We start from the raw sequence: 16,398 nt of genomic DNA on the forward strand, positions 1-16,398 counted from the left end.
TTCCAAATGTAGGAAAATCTTAGACATTCTTTCAAATATTTTTCTTTGGGTTTTTTCTGGAAATAAATTGTGCTGAGGTGCCTGGATCTGCCCTGCACTTTGATCTGGGCAGAGTTAGAGTTTTTCTTATGTCTGACAGGAAAACACACAAATACTGCTGGACAAGTATGAGCACAGCCCATCTGACAGGGCTGCTCTGGTTTAACCCCAGAAAAGCAACGCCCTGTGGCATGCAATATGCAACCTATTAAGCACCTTATCACTCACTTGGCTCTGAAAACCATTTCCAAATCTGTCTATACTCAAGGACTTTTTGCACTGAACCACTGGCAGAGGTGGGCAGGCACTAGCCTTGGATGAAGAGCACAACCCCAAATTATCATTTAGAATGTGGTCCCTCTAGGCTAAGATAATGTTCATATGCAGAGCTTGGGGAAATGGAGACTAATGCCTACTTGGTGGTGTCTAACCATGACTAAAATGAAGATGTATGAAAAATGGTGAGAGCAGACACGAGCCCTCAGGAAGAAGGCTACACATCAGTCGCACATGGGTGGCCCCTAGCAGGCTTGGAGCCCGGCTGAGGCAAGGAGCAAAAGGCTAAAAGGAAAGGAGAAGGTAGCAGGTCCTGTCACAAAATTTGCTTATTCTAACATTTTTCTGCAAGCAGCAGCATTGCTGGGGCTGGTGAATTCCCAGAAGCTCTGGGCTGGCTTCAAACAAATGGGGCTTACACCACAGACCCAAAATGAGTACTGGGAGGGTACTGGGCTGGTGGCACAATGGGTCTCAGACACAGATCATGTCTGATTTCACAGGCACTCACTCAGAGTTTGAGTGATTTGTTGACCCCAGAAACCAAAGGAAACCAAACGGTGGATTCCCAGGTGAAGCAGAGCACACAAAAGGTTCTTGGAATTAATTAGAACTGAAAATCTGATTAATGACTTGGTCTGGGGATCCTTCAGAGAGAAGTTTTGACACTGGTTTGGGGACATCTCTGTGATTACAGAAGCCGTATTTCCCAATTTTTAAAAAAATCAACCCACTTTCTATATTTTGTGCCCTGATACAGACTCTGAAGCATGTCTCCAAACTCTGGAAATGCTCTATTTGTGTGGGAGGAATTAGCTGAGTGGGTTAACAGCCCCTGAGTGATATGGCTCCACAGTTCATGTCACAGCAGCATAAAAGACTTCCATGGCTTAAACAAGGACTGAGGACAGTATGGGCAATCCCTGACCCATTGCTAGTGTAGGTGCATGAGGAGGCTCAGCAAATACGAGCAGTGAAGAGGGAAGGTCTCAGGCCCCTTCCTCATTTTCTGATCAGGTCCTCTGCACACAGCCTTCTGTCACTGGCTTGTGCACGAGGGAAACCGAAACTGCAGCCTCAGCAGCTGAGAAGAGAGCACATCAAATAATCTATGAAAGGCTTCTTGCAGCTAAACTTGGGAGCAGTGACCTGCTTTGGCAGTGTTTACACACCGTGTCTCTGATTTGCACCTTTAGTAGCTCCCAGAGTGAGCTCTGGCTGTACAGCAGCTAGTGATAAAAAATGAGGACAAGTGCACAGAAACCCAAATTTATCACTGGGGTTTCCTCCCAACCATTACTCACATGGACGAGCTGCTCTTGAGTGTCATATTCCTTTGTGCACCCTTCCCAGTGACAGTTCGTCTCATAAATAACCTCAGGCTCCTGTTTACATTCATCCTTATCTAGATCTTCTTTCAGGTCTGTCAGATGCTCCTGCAACACACAATGGTGCATTGTATAAGGTGAACTTCTTTCATCTGAATTCCTCCATCACTCATAGATTACAGGGCAGGTATCAACTGATCACAAAACTGTGCTCATTGTGACAACATAACATCCTCGATTACTGTGAAATAATGAGTTACAGAGTTTTGGTAGAAATGGATCAGAGTTAAGGACAAGATATGAAACACCCTGAGGCCATTGTCCCAGCAGTGCCTGGCTCCAGCCAGGTAGTGGGCAGTCCCAGGAAAGGCTTTTGACCTTTGGCTATGTTCTTTGCTGAAGCAAAACTTCTGATCTGGGGGCAGCGGGGAAATATAAGCATGAAGAAACCACAGAGCAATCAGAGCCTTATGGTTACCACACTCACTTTACGTGGGTTGAGGAGAGGGGATTCTGTTTTCTGCATCTCTGAATAGATGAGAAAATTACACCTAATTCTTATCCAAAGATTTAATGCCTGCAGAGTGCTCCACAGGGACAAAGTGGTGAGCCTTCAAAGCATTTCTCTGAGACAGGGAAATCTGGGAAGCCTGAGCAAGACCCAGTGAAGAGCAGAGCTCTGGGGGCTCTGGACTTGTAAATGAGTTACTTTAATACTGGGCATCCTGTGAGCTCTTTCCTTAACTTCTCTGTCTAGCCAGCTCCTCAGTGCTAAATGAAGCACTGAAGACTTTTCTTATGGCTATTCTGAGGATTAAAGCATAGGCAGCTACACCGTAGTATAACATACTGTATAATTAGTACAAGTCAGAGGTAAGGACAACTGTTGGTTCTGCATGCATCAGACACTTCCACTACTGTCACGCAATCAGCAGTCAATATTGGCCTAGTAATTTAGCAACACAAAACCCAGCAGGTTTTGACCCCTTCAGTCCTTTTCCTCCCAATTACTACTACTGCCTAGCACAGAGCATCCTGCCTCCAGGATGTTACTGACCATATCAGACACTGTTCCTCATGATCTGTTGGCCCTGTAAGTGTATAGACACAGCAGATCTGCTTCAGACTGCTTCTGACCTGCCCAAACAGGCCTATCTGGTTGCCATCTCCTTCCCTAACAACACCTTTGTAATGCCTACTGAGGAGCTGCCATGACTTAATGACTTAATGGCACTATATGACTTGGGAAGTGAGAGGTACTGTACAAGAGTTCAACAATTTTCATTAAATAGCTCTTGACATACATGCCAGCTGTGACTTTTCAATTCACTATTTAAAATATGGAGACAAAGAGACTTGCTTTAATTAGCTCCTAATTTCTTAAAAGAATATTGTAAGGTGGCTCTTGGGACAGGAAACTGTAGTAATTTACAGAAAGATTTCTGGAGATTCAAACTGTATCTCAGCCCAGAGCATCAGTCTGAGAAAGTTCAAAGAGCAGGTTGGATTTTTTCTCCCTGCAACTCCTATTTGGTTGAGCTGTGAACATTATTTGAACATTATTTTTGTTGGACTGCTTCTCTACAGGCAAAGTGTGGTCCCTGGAAAAGTGAATTTTTCTCCTAAAAAATCTTATTTTGTCAAAATTTTTGCATTTTCTTTTGGAAAAATGATATTTAAACAATTTTAATTTATTGAAGAGGATTACATAGTTTCATTTTTGTCAAGCTGAACATCAATCTGAATCTGTACTGGAGCTATAGTGGTATCACAAGGGTACACTAACTCAGGTCTCTCATGGCTGGTGCTCCACTGTGTTTCACAAACCTTGTCTGGATTGTTTTTTTTATAGTACAAGCCATCATGGGAGATACAGTTTGGCCAAGGATTTTAAACACCCAAACCATAACTCACATGAGGCGTTTCCAGTACAGTGTTTCCAAAACAAAATACACACATGAATGCTTTTTTGTGAATGGATGAGCTTTATACTCTGCAAAAAATGTATCAGTCAATAATTAACTGACTATAACTCAACTTTTCAGCACAGTCTCCTGCAGAACAGGAATCCCCAAATTTAACAAGTTGCTGTTGCTTAGACCAACTGAAGAGGAGACACCCACTGCGTTCAGTCTTTTAACCTGTTCTTCTTGCCAAGAACAGGCTGTCTCTCATAAGGTGCTTTCCAGTAATTTCCCGGTCGATACTGAAATGCTGCAAGACATGAAGTCTACGTGTCCCTTGAGGTATCACTTCATACACCTTCTTGTTAGGAACTATTAGACTACATTCTTCTCTTAATTTTGCCTTGCTATTCTAATTAAACCTCTTTGTACCGTTTTAAACTACTCCCCCCCTTCTTTCAGCACTTATTTCACATTTGACCCAGTGGATGAAACTCTGGAGCAAGGCTGCAGGGGTGGGCCAGGCTGATGTTACCAAAGCACTCCCTGAGGTTGGGTGCACACCTTTTCACATTACAGTGAGAACAGAGGATGACAGCCCTTGAGGAAGCAGCTGTCTGTCCCATGGCTCCTCTGCTATAGATGTTGGGAAAGCAGGTGATGGCTTTCAAATCTTTTTTAATTTGCTGCAAGAAATAAACCTGTAGCCCTATTAGCCTGGGTGATAGCCAGATTGTTTTTCAGGGCATGCATTTTTGCAGCAGCATGTAGGTGCACTCTTAAACTCAAAGCTCCAGAGAGGTGCCTCTTTGCCCTAATCATGCTGACTACAGCATGTTTATCTTTCCCTGATATGCTATCTTCATCAATTTTACCGGGCCCCTGATGACTACACACGTTGCTGTCCCCATGCATCATGCTGAGACCTGCTCCTGAACCAGGGCAGAAGGAGAAATTTGTCATCAACTCTTCCATTCACTTGACAATAACACAGCCTAATATTTCATGAAAATGAAGTGCCCAGAGCACTCCTGATAGTTTACAGTTGTGATAAAGGACAGTCAGATGGATACTGTCAGCCATTAAGCAGTTTGCAATCACAGAGCTCCGCAAAGAAAGCAAAGGCCTTTGGGCCCTTCTTGGTGTCAAATGTTGTGTCACCAGTGTAAAGGATGTTTCTAGGAGCAGTTCCTGGTTGAATCAAGAGGCTGTGCCATTTTTTGCAAGCTTTCTACCTACATGCAAGATTCCCTCATAATCTATGTTTGCTCAGAGACACTAATGCTGCTTGCTTTGCAGCACAGTAACCTCGGACATCATTTTTAAACTAACACGCTTGAAATATTTTCTCTCTCTTTTTTTCTATCTGAGCACAGCAACAGCAAGCTGAATCCCAAGCACCCACTGAATGCTTCATTCAGTCACTGTAGCTCTGCCCTGTACTTTGCTGGGCCTATACTCCGTGAGACACCCCACCTGCCTGGCAGACTTCGATACCTTGCTCCCACATGCAGCAAAAAGTGTCAAGAGTATCATTCCCAAAGACAACAAGACCCAGCAGCTCATAGCTTCAGCCCCACAACATATCTCGCACCGGGAAGATTACCTGTGTGGTTGGGGATGCTGGAGGCAAGCCCTCAACTTCAGTCTTGACTTTGCTGCGCTTGTTAATTACTGGATTGACTGTGCTGCTCACGGCTGACTCACTGCTCTGCTTGCTCTAGGAAAGAAAACCAGGCAAGATATGGCATCAGGGTTTTGGATGAGAGACAGACTGCAGCCCACCTCCTCATTAAATATTAACTTAAAAATCAGTCAACGTTGAACCTCAGGAGTGGCTGGGGACAACAGAGTACTGGCCTGCTGGCCCAGGTTTCACATGAAAATTAGCTGTGTGGGTTTGTGCAAGGCAGGGATGGAAAATAGGGAAGAGTCAAGGGCAGCATCAGCTTGATCTCACTGCTGCTGCTCCGTTTCAGAACAATCCAGTCCCTGTCAAAGCCATCAAAACCTTATGAAACCTCCACCAAAGCCATGGTTTTATTTCTCAACACTATGAAATGATTTGCTGAGAAAATGAATTCCTGGGGGAAGAGAGGAGCTCTGGTTCTGTGCGAGGGCTCCGGCCTGCTGGGTGCATGAAAGGCAATGTGATATATTTTGCTAAGCTTTTAAAAAATTAGAACAGCTTCAGAAGAAAAAAACATCTCATTGTATGTGCATAAAATTGGAACATTAACATTTTAAATACACTCTTGCTAATTACTCAAGATTGGTCCTGCAAGTTATTAAACAGAGGCATAACTCCTGCCAGCCACATTATTTTGGTAGCCAGTTTGTAAGAAGAAAACAAAGCCAATCAATCAAATAACCTTTAATAACAAACAGAGTTTGCAGCACAGCAGCCATGAGAAACCCTAAAACAATAAACCAATCTGAAAAGTTCAGTATGATACAACTTAAACAGCGATTTGAAATGGGTGTGAAATGAAGTGAAATAAATCTTTGGGGAGAAAAGCAATTCCAATTCAAACTTCCAAGGAATGAAAATGGGAAAGAAACATGATTAAAAATGTGCTAGACTTTTTCACTAGCCCTGTGCATGTAAAGGGCTTGTGCATACATGCATGTGTGAACTCATATCTAATTCTCAGGACACCTTTGGGGTGTGGGATTTTGTACACATCATGGCATTCCTAGTTTTCAAAAGCTGGCTCCTGGTTTTGCAAACCTTAACAGTAAAACCCAACAGCAGGGATACCCCAACAGAGAAGATACTGAAGAAGATAGAAAGACAGATGAAAAGGCTAGACATCCTAGGTGATGTACTTTGTTAAAGAGGAAGGGAATAAGGTGTGGAATGTGGTTCACATCAGTAGAAAAAAGGAAGGAAGGATTGATGAAGCAACTGATGAATCTTGGTTTACAGGGCTCAGGTGCTTATCTGGCAAAGCACTCCAGAGTGTGCCAATATCCCTTGATTTCAATAGCACACAACATACATATTTAAGAAGATTTGCTGCCTGAGATGACCATACATACCATGTATAATGCTTTAATGAATCAAGGCTTTTATTTCCTGCATGGGTAGGTACATGTATGTGCAAGGAATGGAGGCTGGTGCAAAACTTGGCTGTGACTAGTCCAGAAACTTTGCCAGGAAGAAGAAATAGCAATGCAAAGGGAGAGCATGAGTAAAAAGAGAGTGGGCAGAACTCCCACAGCCACCGTGAAGGGCAGTGCTCATCCCGCAGAGAACATTTCTCTGTGTGCCATTCAAAGAGAGAGCCAGATGTCCTTACCTGGCTGGAGTCAGAGATGCAGTTGCTGTTGCTGCTGATCTGTGCAGGTGGTGGGTTGATGGAGATGACTGCCATGTGCTGCCGTGGGGCGAAGGTTGGGGACGGCTGGATCAAGGGAGGAGTGTGTCCAAAGGCTGAGCTCAGGCCTCTCTGCTGGGTCAGGATCTGCTGGTATGTCACGGGGTTAATGGGGTGGGGGAAGCTGAATGCCGGGCTGCAGCAATGGGAGGAGGAAAAATGATGAGGAATTATTTTAAACAATATTTATCACATTAGTTAGCAACTGGTTCAAGTTTGGCTTCCTGGAGGCCCTAGGAGACAGGCTGCAATGCCCCAGCTAGGTGCCTTCAATGCCACAACAAGTCTGACAGTGTACTTTACTGTAAATACAGGATTTATGCTATGTGTGCCTCAGTTAACTGCTGAATCATTTTGACCCATGTATCAGGCTGATTGTAATTTGTTTCCTATATTTAAAAACAGCCAAAGCCCTTGGCAGTGAGTGCAGAAGAGGTGGGACTTGGACATATCTGGCTTTGCAACCTCCAAGGCTTCCAGGTTTTCCCAGGCAGACCTATTCTGCAGATTCACAACCTTAGGGTTATGCTACCCTGGATATAAAAAACCAGCATCACCTGGCTCACCTGGCACAGATCACAGCAGGGATGAATAACTATTCATTTAACATAGTCCAAACCCACACAACTTATTCTGCATTCAGGTGAGGGGAGTGCTGGCTCAGGGGACCGCTGAAGTATGTCACCCTTCATATGTAGGCCACTGGTTCATCTCTAATCTAGGTCAGCAGTGACCAGACACACCAGCAGCTCCTGGTTGCTTGGGAGCTAACTGAGAGCAACATGTCTGAGCCAGGATGCAGAGGTCAACAGCATTAAAAATGAGACTCTGCTTTTGAAAAGAAGGGGTTCACTTCCAGGAGTGAACCCCCTTGGCAGAGATGGAGAAGCATGGGAGATGCTCTGTTCCCTGTATGCTAGGCACGTAATACACAAACCACTAACAGGCCAAAAATTGTATATTTACCACCTTTAAGAGGTGGGCACCCTGAGCCTTTACCTTCAACAGTATTTTGTCTCACATCACTAACATTGCCCTCGGTGTGAGTGCTCAGAAAATGGGACCATAATTAGCAACATGCTTCATTTCCAATTTTGCTTTAGGGAAAATACTTATTGCTTGTGATCACACAATTAGTATGTCTGTTCCAAACCAGTTAATGACAACTTGACCAAAAGAATAAAGGGCAAAAATCACTACAGTGTTAAAAGAACTCTTGGGGTTAAAAATGCACTGCAGCAAATGAGGTGTGATAACAGGCTGGTGGACAGAATTGTTATGTTACAGCAAAGTCTAAAAATGACTTTCTGAAGTGCCACTAAGATCTGGGTCTGAGCAGGTGACAAAGTATTTAATTCCTGCCACTAAGATGCTGTTAAAATAATAACAAAAAAGTCTTTTCACCCTAAATTGCTGACAGTTCTCCTGTTCTACATATAACCCATTTTACAACTTCTGACATTCAAGATATACCTTTAGAACACTGAGAAGAGTTAAAAATTCTTTAGTATTACTTGATTATTCCCTCAGAGGCCAGCAAATGAACATTGGATCAAACTCCTACTGATTTGTTAAAAATACCTGATGCTACCCTGAAAAGCTTAAAATCTGATTATGAGATGCTATAGGTATGCTCGGTTAATGACAAGTGAAAAGACTAGAAAAATACAATTACCAGGCAAGGAGTTGCAATTTGTTTAAGTTAGAATTACGCTTGATTTCACAGTCAATTTCTAAATGATGCTGCTGGATAAGTAACTTAGAGAATGAATGTTACAGTTACTAATGACAATATCTCTTTTTTTTCCCACAAATTTTAGGAGTGTATGATCTTTATAAAGCCTTGCTTTGCAATATCAGTGTTAATTAGATCTAACATTTTTAACCGTGAAGTAATAAAAAGAATAATAACATTGTGAAACTTGGGTGAAGCAATCATGGCAGGAATTGGCAACAATGAGCTGCCTAGTGTAAGTGCTTTTTAATTAAGATTTGAACAAAACTTTACTCAAGGGCTTAGATTTATTTGAAATATGGTTTTAGAATTAGGCTCTTCAATCCACCCAGACAACATTTTTTTAAGAATGTGGACCAATAATTTGGAGAATACTTTGGGACAATCTCTTAAATCAGAGGATTTCTTAACCAGTCTAACTGCTCACAATGAGAATTTTGTTAGATGAATTTACTCTCTGTTTCTGCTTGCAGGGAGGCATGACCATACTGCAATTACTGGAAACACGTTAACCAATAATCCCAATAGAGCAACCCCCCCCCCCCCCCCCCACACACACACATATGCCACAAAGTACCCTTCCACATGCAAAACCAGATGGGGACTTTGATTTAATACATTACACAGCCCCAGTGCACAAAAGCAAAGGCTGTGAGGAAGAGGCCTCCCTTGCTGGAGGACCACTGCACCTTAGGAGGATGGTTATGTGTCCGAACGGAGCTGGTCCCAGAGCTTTACCTGATTGTACCGGCAGATAAATGACCATAGGAGCCACTTGCCGCTGAACTGCTTCTGGAGTTGTTGATATACGCCACGAGAGAGTTTGGGGAGGTCCTGATCATCGTCTGGAGATCAATGCTGGCATCAGACAGTGGTGAGATAGACAGCGCTCGTTTTCGGCTTAACCTCGGAGTCACCCGTGGGCTGGAAAACCGGGAGACTGTGGAAAGAGAGACTTTGTCAAAAAAAGCAGCAGGCTGCTCTCTTCCTGCAGGGGGGTGGGAGGCACTGAGACCTGCTGCATTCGTGACTGCTGTGGGATGTTCAGGAGCCAGGAGCAGTGCAGGGACCAGCTGCAATTTGATGGGAGGTTTCCTCTCTGCTGGGTTCTGAATGACAAGAAGTCAGGCAGCACTGTGAATGCCTGCTTGCTTCTCCCTCCTTGAGGGATAAACAGAAGCCTGTCCATCACCCCCTTTCACTGTCACTAAATTAACTTAAAATTAAAAGGGAAAAGGCCCCACAAGGTTTCCATGAGGGCAGCCATCTCTGTTGACTCTGTGGCAGAAGCAGCGGGCCAGAAGAGCCTAACGTCAGAGGTGGGATGACCCTTGGTGTATGTGTTTGTGTGTGGAGGGAGCGGAAACCAAATGAACACAAGCACAATGCTGACCATCCAATTAATGAATGAGGCGAGGCTCCAAGAGCCCCGAAAGTAAATGAAGAGTTTTAAGAAAACCAATTTGGCAGCTCAGGCACAAAGTTCAAGCTCTCCCCCCCTCCCCCCAAGGGGATGTGCCAGTGCCTGGACCCTATTAGCAATTGTCAATCATTCGGGCATGAAGTCATTTCCAACCCTGTCCCGTGGCAAGTTACTACTGTACAAATGTGGCCTCCCCCAGCATTTCAGCACTGCTAACTGGAACAAATTACTTCATTCAGAGGAAACTTTGCCCAGGCCTGACCCACCTGCAAATCTCTGGGGTGGCATGGACAGGAGGTGGGGATGAGTCATATCACAACATTCCCTGATACCAGGGTACCAGATCCAAAGCCTGCCTGAGCTCTAGCCCTGTTTGGAATGTCTCATCTCTCCAAAGCAATGAAAGCAGCATTTAGGTTGTCTATTTTTTTTTATATATTTTTAAGGGTAAAATACACCACTCAGCCATGGGGCTGGCTGGTAAGCCCCATCAGCCACTCTGGGGTGCAGGAGGGCTCAGCTGCTCCAGCTCCTTTCCTTGATGAGCACAACACTGTGTTGCTACCTGGCTTTTCCAACAGCAGTCCCTCCAGAAAGCTTGCTGTGAGTTTATCTTATTAAACATGGTGAATAAAACAGTACCTTGCCCAGACAGGCAATATAAACTGTTTTACTCTAGTTGGTTGGAGGGACTGAGTTTGGTTGCGTATCACCAAATATAAGCCTTGTACTTTGCAAGAGCATAAACTTTCCATCCTGATGACAGTGCTGGTATGTGAGAGGGTGAATGGGACATACAAGGAGGTAAAATATACCCTGCCAGTGTGACCACATAGCTCCTTGATTTGTGGTGGCTTGCAGAAGTTTGTGTCAACATTTCCCTGAGACCAGTGGCTTGGTTGCAGTCTCCCAGTCTCCACATGACTCACCCGTGTACCTAAGTGGCTCTGTCATTACCATGCCTGTGTGCTGTGTTATTGATGGGGTTTACTACTACTGTCCCTTTATTACCTATAATGTCCCTTGTTGCACAATATGAGTGACTCGCCCAAGGTCTCACTGGAAGTCTAAGGCTAAGCTGGTACTTGAACTATGCACTCTTATGACTTTTGTCCTACACCTAATAAACTTAAAGAGTTGCTAGCTGCAATGTTTTTACTGCAATACTGCTATATTGGGAATTTCTCTTGAAAATTAGAATGCTACATATACACTGAATGTGCTCTTTTTATGGTATTTTGTAAAGCTACATTTTGCAGCCTCATGGGGTGTGCAGATGCTAGAAAACATGATTCAAGGATCAGGTAGAAAACAGACAGAGCACACACTGGTCTATAAAAAAATCACCTCCTAAGTGTTAAAGCTGTTCCATGGCTTGGAGGGACTAGTTTCAAAGTTTCCTATTTCTTGTGGCTGGCAGACTCCAGCCCATCCTGTCATAATGAGTGGCACTTCTCCTGGGAGCTGGAAAAGGAGCAGACAGTTTGTAGAGGTACTATGGATGCAAAATGAAAATGAGCAAATAAACTACCCTCAGCAAAGGCTGGTCCTGCCTAAAGGCTGGAGTGGAGCATACCCAAACTTCACATCTGGTTCATGAAATCTGAGCCCTGACAGGGCCCTGGACCAAGCAACATAAGGGTTGCTTGTGTCTAGATCATAAGGGTCAAAACCTTGCTCTGTCTGCAGTATATTATATATTATACTATAATATATATTATATATAAATTATTACATTAATACCATATATTACAGTATTAATATAATTGATTTGAACTAATTAAACTTTTTTCTTCCTCCCCCACCCCATCCACATTTTGATTCAATACATGGGCCACAACCTACAAAAGCCTGGGTGCTGCCCCTAGTCCTACCCAGCCATACCTCCTTGAGCAAGTTGCTGCTTCTTTCTGTGCTTCTGTTTCCCAGTGTCATCTATTTAGATGAGTTCCTTTAGATAGGGTTTGTGTTTTATTATGTATGTATTGCACCAAGCGCAATGGGGCTCCATCTCAGCTGAGTTGTCAGTGTTTCTGTCCTACAAATAATATGCGTCTTTAAAGATACAGATATTGTTTTCTGCATTTGCATTCCCACAGTCTCCTCCTCCTCTAACAGAGGGAAGCAGGCCAGATTTGACAGTCATATTTATCTCTGTTACTCCCACACCTCAAGGGAGATCTGTTTATTAATGTGCCACTTCCCTTGATAAATTACTAAATAGAAAGAAAAGCCTTGTACTCATTTCTTGCTGTTCCTTCCTGTGATTTATGTCCACAGAGCTGGTTCAGCCATTGGTTCCCATTAATTTGTGAAGAGAAGAAGTCCTGATGTCTAACAGACACATGGGTTTTAGCATAACCAAAGTGGGCATCCCTCCCTGCTGCACACAGGTACATAATTTTTTTTCCCATATAAAACTCTGCTGTCAAATTTGCACGCTGGCCGGAGAATTCTCCAGCCCAAAACCAGTAATATGTATTGCTAGTGTCTGCTCTAATTTAGATCTTGCGAATATTGTGGGTTATATGAAATGTTTGATAGCAGATCCAACAGGTCGGGCTCTTGCTTTACACAAAAGCTTCTTAGGTCTTGCAGGCTTCCAGGGAAAACTGTGACCTAAAATCATACCATGGATGAACAATTCCTCTCTTCTCAGTGACAGCCTACCCAAGGTCCCTGGGAAAGGAAGTGTCCCAGAAATGGAGAATGAATTTCACCATGAGAAGTGCTCACTGATGCATTTAGGAAGAGGGAATCTTCTCAAAATTATTACTCAAAAGCAGATTAGTAGCACAGGGATCATTCTTAATAATAAAATTGGCCTGACCTAATCTCCTAATCTGAGGGCACTGAGCACAAACATTAAATGATACCAGACAGCAGCTAAGATAAGCATTACTATAGCTGTACACATAGGCAAGGTGTTCAGTATGGGCTGACTGACAGCCACTTGAATGTATAAGCAAAATTTTCTGTTGCCTGAGGTCCAGTGATGTTTCAAAGGAAAACCACGTATGAATTCTTCAGTAGCAGCTGTGCCCAGAGAAGTAAATGAAGGCAGGGTCCATTGTTCAGATGCAGAGACAGAGACCCTCGGGAGGATTTATCTCTAAAACTCCTTCTCTCATCTCCCCTTCAAAAATGCTGATTTATCAAAATGAACAGGGTTAGTTTCAAGACCTTTTTGATGTTTACGAAATATGCTGGGGGAATTTTCCGAACTGTCGGAGTACCCCCTTCAACATTCTCGAAAGAAAAAGACCTGGTACTGTTGTGTTGTTATTCTAAAAGATTTTTTTTTCAGACACCTAAAATCAAATTTTTGAAAGTCACATAAAACTGGGAAATTATTTTAAAATTAAGAAATGATTTTAAAATTAATTCCACTATTCTACCAGCATTTCAGTTTTTAAAATTAATTTCTCTGTGCCTTTCTACCTCAGATGGAGACTGTTTTACCTTCAATTTCTTCCCCTTGAATACAAGTGAGAGATGGGAAAACTTATTCTCAACCAGGTCCAGAAAAAAGTGATGGGCCAAAGCCTGCACAATGAAACCAGACAACTCCAAGAGAGACTGTATTGTTGCCTCCTCTGGTGTGCGATAATATTTCCAGCCAAGTACTTATACCGCATGCCCAGGATAGGTGATGGCTCTTCCTGCACCAATTTGCTCTGCATCTACCTCTCATCGTCAATGAACACCTATTAAAGCCAGCAGATGCTTTCCATTGATTCCTTTGGCTTTGGTACATGGAATAATTAGGAATTTAAAAGCTGACCTACCAACACCCTTGTTTGGGATATCCTGAGTTTGAGATATCTCGACTTCATTTTCAAACTAATTCTTTCCTACTTGGAAAAGGTGCTACATTTATACGCTCAGCTTTTGGGCATAGCAACAGCTTGGGTTTTATTTATTTGGAGTATATGAAGCAAATTAGCACCAAAAGGAAGAAACATAATTTTCTTTTTGTTTTTGGAAAGGCTAAAGATACCTTCTTAGAAATCAAAACTATTTCAGATCTCAAGCAATAACAAAAATATCCTTTGGGCTGAATTAACACTCAGGAAAGCCTAAGGCAAAAGACTGTCCAATCTCTCTTTGTGTTAGGAGGAGATTAAAGTGGAAATGTGAACTGGTGAATGGAAAGGTGCAATAAAGGTTAACCCAAAGCTCTGAGCATGGTCATAGTGTTGTGGATGGCAGTCCATGAATGTAAATAAAAAAATTACCATAAGCCTTTCCCCCTGCTTCCTCTCCTTACAAAAAGTCATCTCTGGATACAGTTTACAGTGTTTTTAGAGGGTTTGAACCCAGATACACCAACCATCACAGGCACAGCTCTACATGCCAGAGAATAAATATTACCCACATATTTTAAGACACTATTTAAAACTGCCTAGAATAACTTTTCAGTAGAAGAAACTTGACCTTATAGCAGCATTATCTTTGCAGGGTAAATGTAAAAGCCACAGCTCACAACTGAAAGATGTTCCTATCCTCGGGGAGTAAATACCCTGTTTCTAAATGAGAAAGAATTCAAGACTGAATTTTCAAGTGACACTGGCCACATCTACCAAATGGCCCTGCACAGTCCTCCAGACAGCCCACAGCTGGGGGGAAACTCGATTTCTTGGTAAAAAGATAAAAGTTTCCTTGGCAGTGTCTGACAGTGTCTATGAATTGTCACATCCGGTGGGTTGCTTGGGAACTGGGATTTTCTTCCCAAATTTAGATTTATCCACAATAGGCCAGCAATGAGCCAAATGGTCAGCTTTTACACATGTGGAGCCTGTGGTCTGACTCCAGCGGACATTCTAGTGCTATTGTGCCAAAGAATGGGATCAGATTTGGCTCATGTGGAAGGCAGGAGCAGAGGCTCCTACTCTGACCACTCACCACGGCCATGGGCCATCAGAGGGACATTACAAGAGGTGGTTTTCCTGCAGGAAAATTTCAGACCTTGCATCACACTAGAAACAGTGGCAGCAAAGCCCTCCTGAAAGGAAATGGCAGGCACTCAGTGGGAGTTCCTTCAAGGCTCCTTCAGGGCAAGGAAATCTCAGTCATCTCTTTATGGACAAGTATGTTGTCATCATCTTGACTGCAGAAGGACATCAGGGGAAATTGCTTCCAAAGGCCAAGCCTGTAAGGCACGTGGGCAGCAGATGGCTCGCCCCCTCCTTCTCCCTGAAAGATCCTCTAGAAAGAACCCTGGATCCCCTAGCAAGGCCCTGGAATAAATATACTGTTATCAAAATGGCCCCTCTTCCTGACAACTCACCAGGAAAACTCCACTCAAAGCATACAGAAATATCCCCCTCCTCCAGTCATCAGATTAAATGCAAGGGCAGCATAAAACCACACAGTGATCCCTTAATCAATAAGCAGCAGCAATAAACTGCTAACACTCTTCACATAACCAGTTCCTTACTCCCCTCTCCACTTCTGCAGCAGCAACACACATCTTACTTAGACTGCAGCAGATGCTGGACATTTGTACTGGCACCAGATGTTGTCCTGGGACCCTTCTTTTTTCCCTCCCTGGGCCTATCAACTTTGCAGTTCAAGGAATAGTAATGCTTCCCTCAAATCCTTGCTGAAAGACAAGGCTGCATTCTTCTACTCCCAATCCACAAGGTAACTGTTTAGATGACCCAACTTGCATATGTAAATTGAATTCTTTAGAAACCAGAGTGCAGCAGAATTCCAGTCAGAGCACTTATGGGATGCTCTGGGACCTTTTCTCTCTTCTGCACATATTTTTCTGGGGAAGAAAACAGTGTTGCTGGCTAGAAATGGATGAGAAATTGTTTCTCATTCTCTGAGCCTTTTCTGAGATTTCAGCATGTTTCCATTCTGTGCTGGGACAAAGAAAACAAAACAATAACAGCAAAAAAACCCCCAAAATCTTTCAGAATTTTTAAGGAAGTGACTACAGGGTGCGCCGTCTGCCCAGAGTAGCCAACAGTTGGCTTGTCATCTGTGATCTAGCATATCCAGCCTGCAAGCCCGCAGCTGCTGGTCCCTCAAGCCGCCGGTGAGGCACTTCTTTCCTAGGTCACTGAGAGGCTGGGCTCTCTCCATCTATCCTGATGTATCAATCATTTCACATAAACCTGCTGGAGGAGAGTCCTGAGCTCACCTCTCAGACTGTGGTAACCACTGGGCGGCACTGCCAGCCCTGCTCCTTATGCTGATGGCTATTAAATCCTTTACTTGAAGTAGAAAGGCTCCAATAACACTGACTGAAAGAGGCCATTGATGCTGAATGACTGTTTGATTTGGGGAAATAAAGTCCTGCTTG

At 43.4% G+C, this 16,398-nt stretch overlaps 1 protein-coding gene and 1 long non-coding RNA gene across 4 annotated transcripts in view; one reads left to right on the plus strand and one right to left on the minus strand.

Moving 5' to 3' along the window:
* Window positions 1-16,398, minus strand: part of GLI2 (GLI family zinc finger 2) — a 197,389-nt gene that overhangs the window by 19,943 nt on the left and 161,048 nt on the right. For all 3 annotated transcript variants that reach the window (XM_005153809.4, XM_031053149.2, XM_031053150.2), the window contains 4 exons: window positions 9,401-9,602; window positions 6,850-7,063; window positions 5,154-5,267; window positions 1,620-1,751 (listed from right to left, as the gene is read on the minus strand). In XM_005153809.4, coding sequence (XP_005153866.2) covers window positions 1,620-1,751; window positions 5,154-5,267; window positions 6,850-7,063; window positions 9,401-9,602 — 662 coding nt within the window. The remainder of the gene's footprint in view (window positions 1-1,619; window positions 1,752-5,153; window positions 5,268-6,849; window positions 7,064-9,400; window positions 9,603-16,398) is intronic.
* Window positions 9,306-14,286, plus strand: LOC115947254 (uncharacterized). The gene is made up of 3 exons (XR_004081202.2): window positions 9,306-9,536; window positions 12,366-12,478; window positions 13,532-14,286. It is a non-coding gene; the product is annotated as an uncharacterized lncRNA (long non-coding RNA).

This window comes from Melopsittacus undulatus, chromosome 4 (assembly GCF_012275295.1).
Source record: "Melopsittacus undulatus isolate bMelUnd1 chromosome 4, bMelUnd1.mat.Z, whole genome shotgun sequence".
NCBI lineage: Eukaryota > Metazoa > Chordata > Aves > Psittaciformes > Psittaculidae > Melopsittacus > Melopsittacus undulatus.